General features: G+C 40.7%; 1 protein-coding gene across 7 annotated transcripts in view; it reads left to right on the top strand.

The window, feature by feature from the left end:
* LOC116928832 (zwei Ig domain protein zig-8) overlaps positions 1-15,933 on the top strand; it is a 44,456-nt gene extending 28,523 nt beyond the window's left edge. For 3 of the 7 annotated variants that reach the window (XM_032935957.2, XM_032935951.2, XM_032935950.2), the window contains 7 exons: positions 10,869-10,922; positions 11,080-11,164; positions 11,853-12,094; positions 12,799-12,960; positions 13,101-13,235; positions 13,342-13,684; positions 14,322-15,933. In XM_032935957.2, coding sequence (XP_032791848.1) covers positions 10,914-10,922; positions 11,080-11,164; positions 11,853-12,094; positions 12,799-12,960; positions 13,101-13,235; positions 13,342-13,684; positions 14,322-14,524 — 1,179 coding nt within the window. In that variant the 5' untranslated portion in view covers positions 10,869-10,913 and the 3' untranslated portion in view covers positions 14,525-15,933. Of the gene's footprint in view, positions 1-8,556; positions 8,694-10,868; positions 10,923-11,079; positions 11,165-11,852; positions 12,095-12,798; positions 12,961-13,100; positions 13,236-13,341; positions 13,685-14,321 lie in introns of those variants that run through there. The other 4 variants (XR_006650774.1, XR_006650773.1, XM_032935956.2 and 1 more) reach the window with 4 other exon arrangements.
* The last annotated feature ends 574 nt before the right edge of the window (positions 15,934-16,507 follow it).

The raw sequence follows: 16,507 nt of genomic DNA, 5'->3' as shown, positions 1-16,507 counted from the left end.
GTTGTGGCGCATTGAAACTCCATTAGTGTCAGACCTTTCCGCAGCTCGGCGCCTGGGCTCTACGCACATTCGTAAATGTATAGAGTGGATTATCTCATATGTACTGTACAGTCGTCTTGTTGTTGTTATTATTATTATTAAAGAGCAGCACGACGGAGATGAATATAGAACTGGTAACATTCTCGCTTCCAGCCCATCTGCATTACCCAGGGTTGGGTTGGATTTAAAATAAAATGAAGCTAGTCACGCGAACTGCGGGACTTTTGGTTTCGCCTGCGTGAGCCGAGTCCATTTATTTATTTTTGTCAATGGCAACCCTTTGCACGTGTTATCGGATTCAGTTTGGTGGCGAAAGGCCTCTCTTTTTCTCCGTAATTGCTTCATAATGTAATAGGCAAAGTTTTGCACATTTTTTGAATTCAAATTATTTGGGCGGGTTTATTAATTTGTTTAAAATGCAAACGCGTTTAAAATGTCGAGAGAAAAAAACAGGAAAACGTGCAGAGCTCGGCATTTCCTTTATTTCGTGTCTCGCCTCTTATGTGACGCCTTCATCTTTTTTTGTTGCTTCATCGTGTCTTCAATGATGGCGTTGATGATTGCAGCAACCCCTCACTTCCCCATGTCTATTTGCTTAGCGACAATAGATCTTAATTGGTGCGGAAATGGGGAGAGAGAGTCGGCTGCCAAAAGATTCCCTTCCATCTTCTACTACACCAAGATCGATTCAAAAGTCAAGTATTTACCCGCCAACTTTTTCTTTCCAATATTTGCCACTCGTTTTCAATTTTATTTCAACAACAAAAAAACCGCACCATTTATCTCTTTGCTCATCGTCGTTATTTGACCCAAATATGTGACTGTCGGGTCTGAATGTAAATGTAATTTGTGTCCTAAAAGTGTCCAAGCATATACGTCGAGTTTCACGTTAATTCGTGTTAACTACTGCCAGTTACACCATTTCGTTAGGTATATACAAACTGGGGTTTCAAATACTGCCGCGTGATGGGGATATCCATAGCCCGACTGGGAATAAACCAACCTGTCTTTTGAGCTCTCCCTTGACGGCATTAAAATGAGACACACGCGACACCGTTGCGTGATTATAGTCTCTTCTTGTGCCTCTTTTTTCGGGACGAATGAGAAACCGTCGTGCATCGTCGGTCTATATGAACTTTGGGAAAATGAGGGAGAGAAGCGAAGCTCGGCACGAGGCAACAACAGAGACACGTCAGAAAGCCATCGGCACAGCAGGATGATGATGACCCCCTCTCTCTCTTTGAAAAGGAAAATCTTTCGACTTGCTTAACTCTGTGATGTCTTTGTAAAGTCTTTTACAATTCAAAGTCTTGCGATTTGATGAAAAGAGCTGTAGAAAGAAGGCTGTCCTTTTCCTTTTTGTTCACATCTATAGTGCATTAGCTTGATGTTGTTCCATAAGTTCGGCCGTAAAGAGGCACCCAGGTCGCCTTTTTTCAAATGGCCAAGCGGCCAACTATCACGCACAACACGTCGTTCCGCATTCAAACGCGGTGGCCTCATTACATTACACACAAGTATGGCCTTTTAGGGGTTTCTTTTTCTTATTCTTATTTTTTTTTTTTTGTCTTTAAAAAGTTGGACTGTTCGCTGCTGTTGTTTCCATTAATTCATCTTGTCTAGTGTGTTTAGATTCTCTCTTTTCGTTAGCTGGAATTCTACGCTTGAACTTTGTTCATCAAAGTCGCTTTAGATTTCCAACGGCAACGAAGGCAGAGCACAGTCGTAAAATGTCTAATGCGTATCATGTGACCCTTTGAATTAGTTTTGAGCTCCACTTCCCAGGGAAAAAAAAAAAAAGAGAACGATTACGAAACGAATGAAGAACAAAGTGGAGGGGGGTATACATTTTTGTGTTCCTTCTCTCCTAGAAAGGATTTCTTCTTTTTTTTTTTTCAAGATTTTTGATGCCTACCACAGTGGAATGAAGGCAAGGAGAACGTGACTTCTGAAAACACACACACACTCTAGGCTGCGTGTGTATCTAGTACGTGATGTGTGTACAAAGCGAATGTTTACTACGTCCAACTTTGTGCGAATGGCCTTTCTCTGAGGCTGAAGGACGACTAGATCATTTAAAAAATTCTATTGGATTGCAGAGATTCTAAACGAATCGACTTGTAGTTCCATGTGTTCCACTAGTGGCACGTCAAATACTACTAACGCATCTTTTCTTTGCCTTTATTCGGAAAAAGAAGAAGCTCATTAGTGGCTAATTGAATATTTTCATCTTGATTCTCGATTTACCTGAGGCTAAAATACTCTCGAACATCCACCATTAGCTACCTGGGGCGAGTAAAAAAGAAAAAAAGGCGAACCATTAATGGTGAACAATTATAAAAATGGGGTGCGCCCGTCTAGCGCCGTGCTTCTTTTGTTGTTAGCTACAAAAAAGAAAGAGAGATAATGCGCACAGCTATTCAAAAGCTCGTAACGCACATTGTACGCGCATTAAAAAAAAAACGACGTCTAAACAACATTGCATCACATTAGCTGTACCGACATGCACCTGAAAAGGTACGCACCATAACCTCGCGTACTTTTTGACGTTGCCCCTCTGCCGCTTCGTGTATAATTGATTACACACGGCAATCTTTTGTTATGCTTGTTTTCTTTTCTTCAATGGCACGGATGCGTATAATAATCCGACTCGAATCAAAGCTTTCCTTCATAGCCCCAAACCTCTCCCTTTTTTTCTTTTTTTACCTGGAGCAGGAAGAGATGTGCATAGAAAATGTTGCAGCGTATATAGAAACACAAAGAGAGAGAGAGAAAGAGAGACAATTGAATTAGCTGCAGGCATTAGGTATTATTGACCATTATGCACAGTGTCATTACATGCCCCTCGCGTATCCGTTTGTTTCTATTCTATATAATCCTAATTCGTAAAGCTGCCACTGTTTTGGCCGTCCCCTCCGTACATTTGTACATGTTCTTGCTCGAGGTGTCATCCCTACTTTATCGATCCACCCCTCCCTACATGCCTCTTTTTGCATTGCATCTTATAAATAACAAAATATTCAATACTTTATCCTCGGCGTCGGATATGCGAAAGAATTTCTCTGAATTTTCTTATTCGATTTATTTGCATAGAAAAAACACATCGTCTTGTTTGTTTTCTATTTTGTTTATTTGTTTCGGTTTCATCTTGACGTCAGTTTATTAAAGTGGGGTCGAAACAAAATTTCGCTGGGTGGACGGGATGATGTCGAAAACAGGCGCGTCTAATAACCGTCAGAATTCATCGGCCATTGAGTAGACGATTGGCTTTTTAGAACTGCCTTCCCAAACTGGATGCACTAGACGACAAAAGAGCTCGACGTTTTATCCTTTGAATTTATGCACGTTAAAGAAAAAAAAGGGGGGGTAACGACCGTGACAGGCGACATGGTGGACGGCGCTGTCCGCCGAGCGTGAGTCTATTGGGGAACTGCATTGCGACGGCCATCTCTCTTTTATTTTATTTTTTTACATTGTCCATACACCCCCCCTTTTTTTTAAAGGGAATAACATCAATTGAAAATAGCTTTTCAGAAATAGGGAAGTCGGAGGCAAAGCCCTGCAGCCTCCACTTGTACGTCGACCGAGTTCGATTGAAGTTTGATTGAATGTACGGTATGTCAGTTTGTTCGACATATATTCTTTAGAGTGAGGTCGCTGTACGACCGACGATGCGCGTCTTGAATTCAAAGTAGCCCGCCACTTTTAGAGACCGATGGACACGGTGGGGCCAACAGCCGCATTCCGAATCGTCTGACGAGATGCTATCGAGACGTAACGGGCCAATCTATAGCCGCAAGGGAAACTTTTCTCGCTCTCCTTTTATGTTGTATTCAGTAAATATAAAGATATACACAGCTAGCACCTACATCTAGACATTGGCTGATGTTATCATCGACGTTCATCACACGCCCCAAAGTTCTTTTTTTTCTTTTTTCTGTTCCGCTACAGACGGTCTTGCCGAATCGTGCACGATTGTATAAAGATGTTATTTTTCTGCGTCTTGTGCGCGCTGTGCGAGGCGTGGAAAGATGAATGGCATTTGTTGAACAGTTTTTTTTTAGTTGGAAAAAAAGGGAAACGCATTTTCTGGGCACGTGTAAAGGTTATTATTATATTGCATTTGGATGAGAGACAAAGACAGATTGACTAACAGTTTCTGTTATCGGCATATTTTCGATTTCATTCGATTCGTTATCTCTCTCTTTCTTTTTCTTGTTATCGTTCAGTTTTTTTTTTTTCAAGTGAAATGTCGGGAATTTCACAGAATAAGCCAATGCCATTGGTCTTCTTTCAGCTGCCAATCGCAGTGCGCGACAGATTCATCCGGAAGCATGTTATGCGATTCATGTAACAACTTCTACACACACAAAAAAATGAAATTCTTTGCCTTTTTGTGTGTGTATGTGTCTGTCTGTCACTGTCGCAATAACGTGGATACTTTCAAGCTTTACCGAATCCCATTGTCAAAGACGAGCACATTTAGTCGAAACGAAGTTGAATCGATTGAAACGGGCGAGACGGGCGCAAAATAGCGTCAGAATAGCATAAAGATTGTGGGTGTATCAAAAGCGACATTTTAATGCCTTTCCGTATTTTTTTTTTTTTTCTTCTTCTTCATGACGAGAGACGTGAGCGTTGGGGTAATATCAGTTGCAATAGAGAAGGAGGGGTTGTATAAAATGCATCAATTCCCGCTAGGCGGTAAATAGAGCCTGCCTCGCGTCACGCACGAGACACGCGCTGTTTAATAGGAACACACACACACCGATGCAGCATCGGTTTCGTCTATTTCTGGTAAGCGGACGGTATAGGGCGAAATGCATAACGAAGTAGGGGATGAAGCAGTCGACGTTCCAACGAGATCTGACAGATGCGTGAACCGAAGAGAGAGCAGTGAGCACAAAGAGTGTGTGTGTGCAGCTATAAGCATTCCTGCACGAATTTATTTAGTGCTCAATTTGGGAGCTGCCATTTTCAATCAAGCATAGTTTTCATTTTGAAATGTAGCCAGACCCCTTTTTTGGTTTTTATTTGTTTCATTCGTCCCCATCACCCCCCCCATTTGTTTTTTATGATTTAAGAAGGGGACATGATTTAGATGAAACGGGGGCGTTTATGTGGCGTTGACGAACGTTTTGTGAATTGATTTGGGCCTCAGATTGATAGTTTTAGTAAAGTATTATTTTCTTTGCTATTGATTTGTTTCTCGCTTCGTTTTCTTCTTTCTCATCCCTATACGTCTCTCAAAAATATACGCACATGGCTCTGCAATAAAATAGAAAAAGCGAGGGGGGCAATGAAAGATTCGTTTTTTTACGAGGCCATTACAGAGCTTGGGCGTTCCAGGGCAATCGTCTACGTAAGGAATGACGATGACGGGCAGAAGAAAAAGGGAAAAAAAGCATTTTTCGAAGACAGAGACCAATTTTCTCCATTGGGTAATGACATCCATTCCGATGATTTAAGAGCAACACACGCAATTTTTCGGGGGGGCCCTCTGTTTGGCCGCTTTTTTTCTCGGCATTTCAGAAGGAAACTGCCATTTATACGCCGATACGGACGCCATACCTTTGATGCAAACGGATGAGTGCTGATACATTTCGCAACGTAGACGATCCCTGTGAATGCAATTTTTTTTTTTTTTTTTACAGACGGCCACGAGATTCGTGTCCTTTGTGGCTGTTATCTCTCTAATCAATTGATTCATTGCGAAAAAGAAATGCGTTGAAAAATGGCTCTCTTTCTTTTCATCGTTTGTTCGATTTAACGTTACGATAAGAGCGTCAACATCTAAATCGTCGTTGTATGGGCTCATCCTATTGTTTCGTTTGACAGTCCCATAAGACGATCTTCTAGAAACTTTACGTCTGTTTTTTCTTTCTTCTCCACTTTTATTTGAACAAACTTGGATTTTATACACCTTTTTTTCTCTGTCGTTACGGTCGCATACTATTTTGTTATTGGAAACAAATGGATCAAAGGGGAAACGACCCGAAGGTTGTTGTACACGTCCACGTTATTCTTGTGTGCCTATAGCGCCGTACGTTTGTTTTGAGATTGGCGAAGAGTGTGAGCCGATGAAACGAAAATCATTGAGACAAGGGTCCCCCGGAAGGGTGCCAAAGCGGATGGATACACATCGATGAAACTGGAGGAGGGAATGAGAGGGAAAGAACGGAAACTATTCATCACGGCATGGCTCTAACGTCCCTCGAGTAGGTACAGAAACGCCGATATCCCAACAGCCTCATAGAGACAGGGTGTGGCATCGTCACGATGAGCATCTTGATGTAAGACGTTTGGATTCTTTTTTTTGTTGAATGGGACTATAGAGGCCTGCAGGGGGGAAGGGGAAAGTCGGCCGGAATCGAATCGTAGAACACCCAAGGCATGAGGAAGCGGATCCGCTTGATTGGATCGGGCCGATCGTCTGATCTGCTAGATACAACAAAAAAAAGCCTATCGATTCCGGCTCTGCTTCTTCACCGGTTAATGTTAAATGAATATTTATTTTCAAAAAAGAAGATTAAATCATTTGATTTACTTTTTTTTTTTATTGGATTTTAAAAGTTATGTCGTTCATGGATTTACCCTTTACGTAGATACACCGGGAGTTTTGCTCTCGTTCGCAACACAATTTGAGATTGAACACTAAAAGAAACATCTGCCCTTTCTTTTGCTTTATATATAACTCCATCTTCTTTTCGGTATTCTTTTATAGATGCACGCCTATTAATGCATCCTACTTATTTTTTTGTTTTCTTGTTTCACATTGATTCTCACTCCTAGGCGTTCGATCTTTCCTTTCGGGTGGTTAAAGGTTACACGAAATCGGCGTATTCAAAAACCCTTTTTTTGTGTGTGTGTGTGCATATAATTGGCTAAAAAGTTCAGTCGATTTTCTCTGTGGAAATAGTACACAACGCCAAAATAGAAAAAAAAAAAAAAATTATGCAGATGTGATGGATGCAACCACCAGAGCGCATACACATTCGCTAGTGTGCATTGTGAACTTTAAACAGATCGAAATTCGCTATTTATCGCGCACGTACACCAAACCCCGATTTTTAAATGGCACGTGCAATGCAATTCTCAAGTCGCTAAATGATTTGTCTCGACAGCCACGTGTGCTGTACGCACTTATAAGTTTCAATCCGTATATGGTGCTGGATTAGCTCTTTAACAAATCTATGTCGTCAAACACATCTCGTCCATCATGCAACATGGGGCAGTCTGTTTTATACCCAACTTTTCGTTTTATCGACTCCGCGTTTTGCCTTACATTATTCAATGCGAATTCTCTTAACATTTGTGCCGCCAGATCGACCATTTTTATTTTTAATCAGAGATCTTGCTTGATTTTTCGGGGGATTGCATCAAAAAAGTTGTTTTATTGATTCAGTTGATTATGAAACTTATGCCAAAGCTTAATCAATTTTCTAGGTCGTGGCCTACGTGAAAAGACTCGGATAAGAAGGTAGGGGATTTATAGTTATTTATGTATATATAGAGCATAGGGGGAGGCATTTACGAGAAATCAATCGTTTGATTTTGTATACAGTTGAGATGCAGAAGTTTCGAACAACAACTTTCAACTTTGCTCGCAACGAAGCCATTTTCTTGAATATTGTTCCCTTTTTTGTTCCCCCCGTCCTTGTTCGGCCTGGTTGTTATATTGCCCTCATTTTTCTACCTGGATACACTTCAACGACACGCAAGCAGGTCATATGCGTATCAAAAGAGACACGGGAAAGAGAAGGGGCAACATTTCGATAATTGGTTTATTTTCTCTGGCGAAAAAATATAAAAAAAAGGAAGAGCTGCCAAGGGCCATAGGGCAATCAGCTGCCAGTTTGTTTTTTTTTTCCCGTTCACTCTAACGCTTTATGGTAATTTGATTTAGACTACTCGTTTTGAAAGAAGAAAAGAAAAGAAAATCCAAATAATGATTTAAACGCTGTGTTATTTTAGGCAAATAATTGTCTGCTGGATGTAGTCTATTATTGATAAACAGAATGGAGATTTTCCGAGTTCTTTGCTTTCTCTTCTATACAACCCCGGTCTGCGAATAATGACCTGCAATAAGAGGCGTGCTGTATTCTATAGGCTCCCGTGAACAACAATGGACTGTACGTCTGACATTCAAATAAGGCTGGAGGAAAACCTCAAGGACAAAAAGCCCACAAGCCAAACAGAGATCGTGTACGTTCCGCCCTCTCAGTGTGGTGCAGATAGGCCCAGTTTCCCCCATGTACATATATATATATCTGGATCCACTCGTGTATGTCACTTTCGCATGTATTCTAGTTGTTGACTACGGAAAATAAACCCCGGACAATTTTCCCCCCCCCCCAAAAAAAAAAAAAAAAAAAAAAAAAAAAAAAAAAGGGGAGTATAGAGTATATAGTTTTCCTTCTTTTCATCATTTTCCCTTCCCTATTTGCTGTCTGCCTACTTGATATGTAGTCTTGATTACATTTATGTAGTACGAATCCGCGAAGACGTTGAGAACGAACGCTGTTTTATTTGCACCGTATGTATTTTGCTTCTATAGTCTTTTAACATTAGATTTTCAATAGATTTGCAGCTATACAACCAACGTCGTATCATAGCGAACGTTTTCAATACAACGACAGGAAGCTCATGCGGGGGTAAAGGAATATATATATTTTTAATGATATAACAATTTCACGGGGCCGTTACGGACTATAGTTAAATATCCAAAAATCATTTCAAACTCTGGTAGTGCGTACGTGGCATTTGTTTCGCAGTGGTGTCTACGTGCGCATGAAATTCAAATGTGATGGAACGGTCCGCATTCAATTTGAATGCGATGTTGCATAATATGGGAAAAACAAGACAGAGCAAAAAAAAAGTACGTAGCACATGCGATAGATTTCACTGTGCCGACATGTTGGCTATTTTTAGGGATCCGATTATAGAAACAGAATTGCAATTCAAGGCTTTAATGAAACAAGTCGGAGGAATTGAAAATAGGGGACACAAAGGATACTGTACTCTGCTCTTGGGTGGGTATTGAATTAGTGACGTTAATACTAATGAAACAATCTCGTCCCAACATTTTATTTTTTTTTCTATTCTTGTGCACGGCTCCCGTGGCATTGATGGTTCAACTTTGTAAGAACTATCGATGTGCAATGTCCGTGTGCCCTTCTCCTTGACAATTGCGAAAATGTGTTTAAAAGACCCGGCCCGCGATGGATTTTGTTTCTATTTTGAGATCGGGGTAATAATAAACTATTATTTTTTATTTTTCTCGATCACAACATTTTCGTATCGTGCGTTCACGTTTACCATACAGCAATTTTGCTGGCACTTATTTCGTATATATCGTTCGTATGTATAGTTTTAAATATTCAATTTTTGTCGTGTGTGCGCACCAGAATTCTACGACGCGTACGAATCGACATTCAACAGTCACCATTCAAATTTCCGGTCCCTTTCTTTTTTTTTTTTTTTCGTTTGATGTGTGGTTTCCTTTTGGTATGTGTGTGTGTGCGTGTGTGTGTACAGGATTTCAAAAGGAGGAAGGTTCTAGTCAAACGACGACGACAGATCCTATATAAAAATCAGGGGGGGGGGAGAGAATTGTTTATGTTTACTTTTTTTTCTATTATTTTGTGTGGCTTTTTGAACGTGAAAAATTGGATTTCAACCAATGGTCTCGCTAACATGTGGGTGGAGATTGAGGGGGAAGGGGAAAATGGGGCGTTGTTGCACGCGTCCTCTGCCTCTGGGACAGCAGGTACATTGAAGCTTTTTTCGGTCCGATACCATGGTTACTGAGTGTAAACTGACTTTGTTCTTCTTTTGTTTCGGTGTGGTAGGTTAAGGGATGGGTCGCTTTTTTTTTCCTTTTCTCCCCCATTCCATTTGTGACGAGATAAGCTTTTAGACTGCCTACATATAAATGGTGTGCTGGGTATAAACAACAGCAACAGCTAAACATGAAGAGAAATCTTCTTTCTCGTATATAATCCTGTTGCTCTACTCTACCGCATTGTATCAAATCTTTTTGTGTTATCCAGCGGCGAGGGGTTGGCGATACGCAGCAACATCGTTCCCCTCTTTTGACCGCATTCACGCTGCATTAGTGGTGGGGCTCGCTTCTATTTCGTGATCCCTTTTGTTTCGCTTAGATACAGCCCCCCCCCCCCTTTGTTTTGGCCTAATATTGTAGTCTTATCTATTAGGTAATAAGGATTGGGAAGCGGGGGAAGGGGACGAATGAAATGACAGGGGGGATAGGATTGTAAACAGAAGGCAGGTGAACGAAATTGAAATACGCCCCACAGAAAATCGTCAATTCTTGAACGTTTTTTTTTTGTTTTTCTTGTTTTTTTTTGTTTTTTTCAGAGAATTTATTATTTATTTATTTATGTTTTGTGGGGTTTGTTTGAAATTGTTTTGCTTTCGGACGGATGAACAGAAGTGGCGATCAAACTTGGATGATGATTCGAACACAAAATGTTGGTTTTTGAATTTTTATTTCATTCCTGGCATTCAACCGAATTTTTAGATTTGATGGAAACGATAGTAAAAAGTTAGGCCATCATTATGTTAATAACTAAGGGGGGGAAATGTCCTATTCACCATTTATATTTACATTCGTTTTATTACTCTTACGATTTGATCCCCGTGATTGGGATTGCGCTTAACCGTCGCCAATCTCTCAGAGTGTATTTTTGTACGCACAAAAGTGAAGAGGCACACACAACAAAAAAAAATGTCTCTGAAATTTCAATGCGTTTGCCAAAAGCATTTTGCATTGATTTTTTGAAATCTAAATTTTCGTTTTTACGCAGACGGTCTTGGATGGATTGTGACGCGGCCGCCAACCAACAACCACAATGAACCAGGTAACGTATCCAATGCTCTTCTCTTATACATTATCTTAATTATCTCCAAAAAAAAACGACATATTTTTGTTGTATATAGCCATAGACTTTGAAAACGTTCAAACATTAGTGAATTCAATCAGTCAAAAAGTCCTTATTGTTCAATTTCCCATTGCAGCGGTTCCAGATCAGACGGTTGTTTACGATGCAGTGGCTCCTGATGGCTCTCGCTTTTCTTCTAGTGGCTACCGCATCCAATCGCGGTGAGTACGGCCTATTATTTACAGTAACTAACTACGTGATTAGGCGCTAGTTATGTTTCCTTTAAAGGCCGCATGTTGTGTGTATACCTCGACTGTGTCATAAACAGCTGCCTTAACGACTTGTACGGCTTCCCTGGAAAGTTTTTTCCGGCTAGACCTATAGGACGTGATGTCATGGAAGCTAAGAGAGAAAAAAGAAAACCCCAAATCTACGACTGATGACATGAAAGGTCCGGCCTCGGTGACTTTATGGTTCACCAGTGGACAAGGGCTTTTTTTTTGGGGGGTGGTGGGGACACTATGTTCAGATGAGCAGAAAAGATTTCCTGTCAGCTTGTTACGTGTTGGAAAAAGAAAAAATGCTCATTCGTGACATGTTGCTGCTCCACGGTGGACTTTCACAACGACCTGAGGAAAATAGACGCAGAGTTCTTTTGATCACCTAAAGAGAGGCCGGATTATGTTCTTTATTTTTTTTTTGCGTAGCAACGGGAATACAAGAGTTTGGCCTTGGTCCGGTGTCCCATTTTTATCTCTTTGTTAGTTGTAATCCTGTTTTTGCACCTTTTTCTTTTTGTTCTTTTAGCCAACCTACATGTCAATTTATCTTGACTTTATCCTTGATTGCAGAGGGACAATTTTTTGTATGTAAGAGTTTACTCATCTGATTTCGTGTTGTTTCAAATAGAGCGAAGCGGCACGCATCAGCAGTTCGTTCGCAATAATCATCACCACAGACGGAACGGCAATTCTACGTCGAGAAATGCTGGCGGGAAACGAGCGGCCGTGCAAGTCACGTCACCGGTCCCCGACTCGTCGCCGTACCTCGCCAGCGACAACGCACCGCCAAAGACGATCATCTCCGTTCAGACGTCGCTCAACGGCAACATCTTTATGCATTGCCCAGTGGACATGACCGAGGACTTCCAGGTTGGTATCTTTTTTTTTTTTTCCATTTTGGCAAGTTGTAAACGTATACCTTTACGAATCGAAAAAGCTTTTGGGAAGGGGGGAGGGGGGCATTCTATCGTTTGTTGGCCGACAAAGTAATTGGATTGCGTTCTACCTTTGGTCGTGTCTTGTGTGCGCGTTGCTTGTTAACGTCAGTCGCATCTGTAAATGCAATTCGAAAGGCAAAAGTGCAAGTTTACAAAGATACGAAGTATAAAAGAAACATTAGATCCTTGGCCTTTTCATTTTATTTTTTTGGAAGAGAGCGACGAGGGACCAGCTGTTGGGATACAATTATAGGCAATACAGGCCTTGTAAAATAATACAACCGTGATCGAATTCGCCATCACGTGTCTCGTGAGGACTGTCACGGTGTCAAGTGGTGGAAATTTCATCGTTTTTGTTTTCCCCCCTGCGAAGATCAAAAACTAAAACTGGTGCAATAGTTAACGTCACGTAACATTACGTTGTATCTATTTTGGGTTATGCATCCATGCTGATTGCGATGCGATATTTGCATGCGTTCTGCGCTTGCAGAAGGAGCGCGTATTCGATTTTAAGCGAATTAAAAATGGAATGGCGCTACAACAAACGGTTCGATTTCAATTGTGTTGCTTCGTGTGTCTCCTTGCCTCACGTTTGATGGAGAAAACGTTTCACTGTTGGTTCCATTTTGTCTTTAGGTTTCTTGGGTGCGGCTACCCGACTGGCGAATCGTTGCCTCCGGACGGAATATTTACAACAAGGACGAGCGGTTCCGAGTTTTGCATGTCGAAGGCACCGACGAATGGACGTTACAGATCAAATACGCTGCATTGGTCGATCAAGGCCTTTATGAATGCCAGGTACGTTTTCGGCACGTAAATACCAACCGATAATCAACGGTTTCACTCAAACATTGATTATGTGGCGTTCAAATTTGTCTGAATTTCCAAATATTGTCGAGAGGAATTTAAATGTCAACAATCAAATGATGAACGACTAGGTATCGACCGAAACGGGCATCATGATTTATTACTACAACGTCAGTGTCATCGTGCCGGACACGTCAATCATCGGTGGCAGTGAATATCACGTCGACATGGGCAGCGCTATCCAGTTGACTTGCATCATCAGAAATGTAAAGAAAAAAACAAAAAACAAAAAAACCCTAAAGATAAATGGCCGTGACATCTTTGTTCATTTGCCCCGATTCTTTTCGTCTTTTGTTTTCAACAATCGTTTAGATTCCTCAGGAGCCACAGTTTGTCTTTTGGTATCATAATGACCGGATGATCAATTACGACTCGATTACTGACAGCAGCGGTTCCAAAACAGCGATGGACGATGCGAGTAGCAGTTCACCGTCCAGCAGCCGGACAAAAGCCAGGGCTCGTCCTCGAGTCGAGGTCGTCACTGAAATAGAAAGCAATTCAATGACGAACGACGGCGAGCAACGTGAAGGTGCAGCAGATCGAAGTGTCACTAGCCAGTTGACGATACGTCACGTAACTGACGTGGATTCTGGCAACTATACCTGCGCTCCATCCAACGCCGAACCGGCCAGCACCATGGTCTACGTCTCTGAAGGTAATTTTATTTTTTTTTTTTTTTCGAAGTGATTGATGTTTTCATTTTCTTCTATCGACAAAAGCGGCGCTATTTTAAATTATTGTGTATGAACAGACAGTGTTGACTTTGAAATGTCTATCGAACGCAAGAAATAGTCGCAATTGTAACCATCGGAAAATGGAGGTGGGAAACTGTTGAAAACACAAAGCCGGGCTTTTTTTTTGTTTTAGGATTGGAATCTATTTTTGGAGGACTGCGTTGCATATCGAAGAGATGTAAGTAGAGTTGCGCGTCCACCATGTACATTTACAAGTTAGCCTCCCAGCTCTTTTGAAGCGCATCAACAATTAAGCCCGAGAATGAACTAGTAGGCGTACTGAGAATCAACACAACGCCAGAAATATTCTAATGGACGAGTTTTGTCAGCCTCGTTTTGCAAGGCTTAGTCGAAAACTGTGCGAGCTATTTTCAAGTTTGATGCTAGACAGAAGGGGTTGGAAACGGGCGTGAAAAAAACAAAAAAAAACAAACATAGCGGACGGGGGGGGGGAGAGTTTTATCCATGCATGATGTAAAACAGTCACGGTCGATTGTGTCTCTCACTCGCCGTTGTTGTTGATTTGTTTTGGTTGTGCTTTTGTCGGAAAACGCGCAGGAGATGATGCTGCTGCCGCTATTCAAGTGAGTGTCGGAGAAACGACTAACGTCAGCGATGTTGTTCCAGCTAATTCAGCCGTTTCAGCGGCTTCGTCGCCCATTTCCACGGCGTCTGCCGCCACGTCGTCCGTCACGTCGTCGCTTGCCGTTCTCGTTTTTTGCTGCCTGACGCTGGCCAATTGTCACATCGGCCGAAGATGATTCCCTTTCCTTCTTTACTTCCGGAACGATGGAAACGATGGAAAATAATACCGTACCAAAAAGTCACACACAAAAACAAAAACAAATGAGAAGAAAAATATTCAAGAAACAGATTGAAATTTTTTTTTTAAATTCCCTCGCGGGGTTGTTTTCCCGGGTGATGGGAAAGAACATAAAAAAAAAAAATAAATAACCTACCGGAGAAACATACAATTACAATCAAGTGATTCTATTGTGTGTGTGGGTGTGTGTTGTGTGGATTTTGATCGTCCATTCGAATCGCATTCTCGAGCTGTTTTGAATGCCAATCTCCTCCTCTAATTGATTTCAAAGATATATTTATAAACAAGTATATACATAATTATTAATGATAATGACAAGTAGCATGGGGTTGCGATTCCTCTGCTGACACATGTACAATCTGGTGTTGATTGACCCAACATTTCAATTCAGTTGCATGTCAAAACAAAAACACACTGCTATCCCCTTTCGTTCTGATTTTTCATCAATTGTGAATCTCTTTTTGTTGTCCTCCACTAATTGGGATTCCATTTATGATATTTGTATGTCTTCATCTTTTTCAAAAGATAGATCCACAAAAAATGTTGGTTGACTGATTGGGGGATGTGTGCATTGTTTCATGAATCAGGTAACTTTATTTTATTTTATTTTGTTTTATATCGTTGTGGTTTTTCTTTTTTGTTTTGTTTTGTTTTCACAAAAGAAAAATGAAAAGAAACAAAAAATGTATTACTCGAGCCCAGATCTATTGTAGTAAATGCATGTCATTTTGCTTATCCATCCTTAACGATGGGTAGCTCAAATAGTCTGCAACTAACTACTTTAGTACCTGAGGCAACTGCTAAAAATTAATAACCAGTGTTCAAAGATGGCCGAAACACTGGCATATTGTAAATTGACAAATACTTTGTTTTCATGACGTCGTTCATTGTAAAGAATGGACCGTCGTCTTTTTAACTACATCCAAGGTGACTATATATTCAATTTGTTTCAGTTTTTCAATATTCACTGATTGACATGTGCTGATTTAACATACAAAACTATAAGGATTATAAACATATATATTTTGCTTTTTCAAATCTTTGATTTCCATGTAAACAGTTCACTACCCCTTCCCTGCTGTTTCCGAGACATTTGTAATTTCGACTTTTTTTTTCTCGTTTTTTAATCACGTGTTCATATTTTCATTCATGCATTTACGTTCATTTTATATCATTTATTTACTTTAATTTTTCTTTTGTTTCTTTTTTAAGTTTGCCCTAAAAAAAAATGTGAAGCCCTGATCACACGTCTCAACAGCGCGCATAATCTTCATTATCTGTGTATCTGCTGCGTGATGGTTGTCAAGTGCGGAGCAACAGCCAATACATTCTGACATTCAAAAAGGAGAACAAACAACAAAAAAAAAACCTGTTGAAGATGCAAAAAGAAAAACTAAAAAAGGCCTTTGGTTTTATTTTTCGGAGGACACGTCATCTAGCGTTTAGTTTAAATTGCCCCACGGAAATTCGGACAATAGGAGACGGCGAATTCGATAGGAAATGGGGTAAGTCTTCGATCTTTTTTTTGTTTTCTTTCTTCTTTTTTTTTCACTCGGTGAAACAACAGCTGATGGGCAACGAACCTGTTTGCCTCTTTTGCCGTGGGATATGTCGAATTCATTCTGGCCGTGTTTTTATTTGTTTTTCTTGGTCCGGCAAAGGTTTGCGTTGGATCGATATCTGCGTGCTAAACCAATGCCGGAAAGGGGTTTTCATGTCCAGCTGTTTTGCTTTTTGTTTGCCCCCCCCCCTTTTTTTTTTCTCTCTTCTTTCGTGCACGCATTTTTAAGTTATTCAGGCGCTTCTTTATTTTATTTTATTTTTTTCCATTGAAAAAAAAAAAAAAAGATTGAAGTTTGAGTCCAAAGGGAACGAACCGAGTCTTCTATTTTGCTATTTGATCGATATTCCGGTAAAGCAT

This window comes from Daphnia magna, linkage group LG8, assembly GCF_020631705.1.
Source record: "Daphnia magna isolate NIES linkage group LG8, ASM2063170v1.1, whole genome shotgun sequence".
Lineage (NCBI taxonomy): Eukaryota > Metazoa > Arthropoda > Branchiopoda > Diplostraca > Daphniidae > Daphnia > Daphnia magna.
This window is presented reverse-complemented; position numbering and strand designations above follow the sequence as displayed.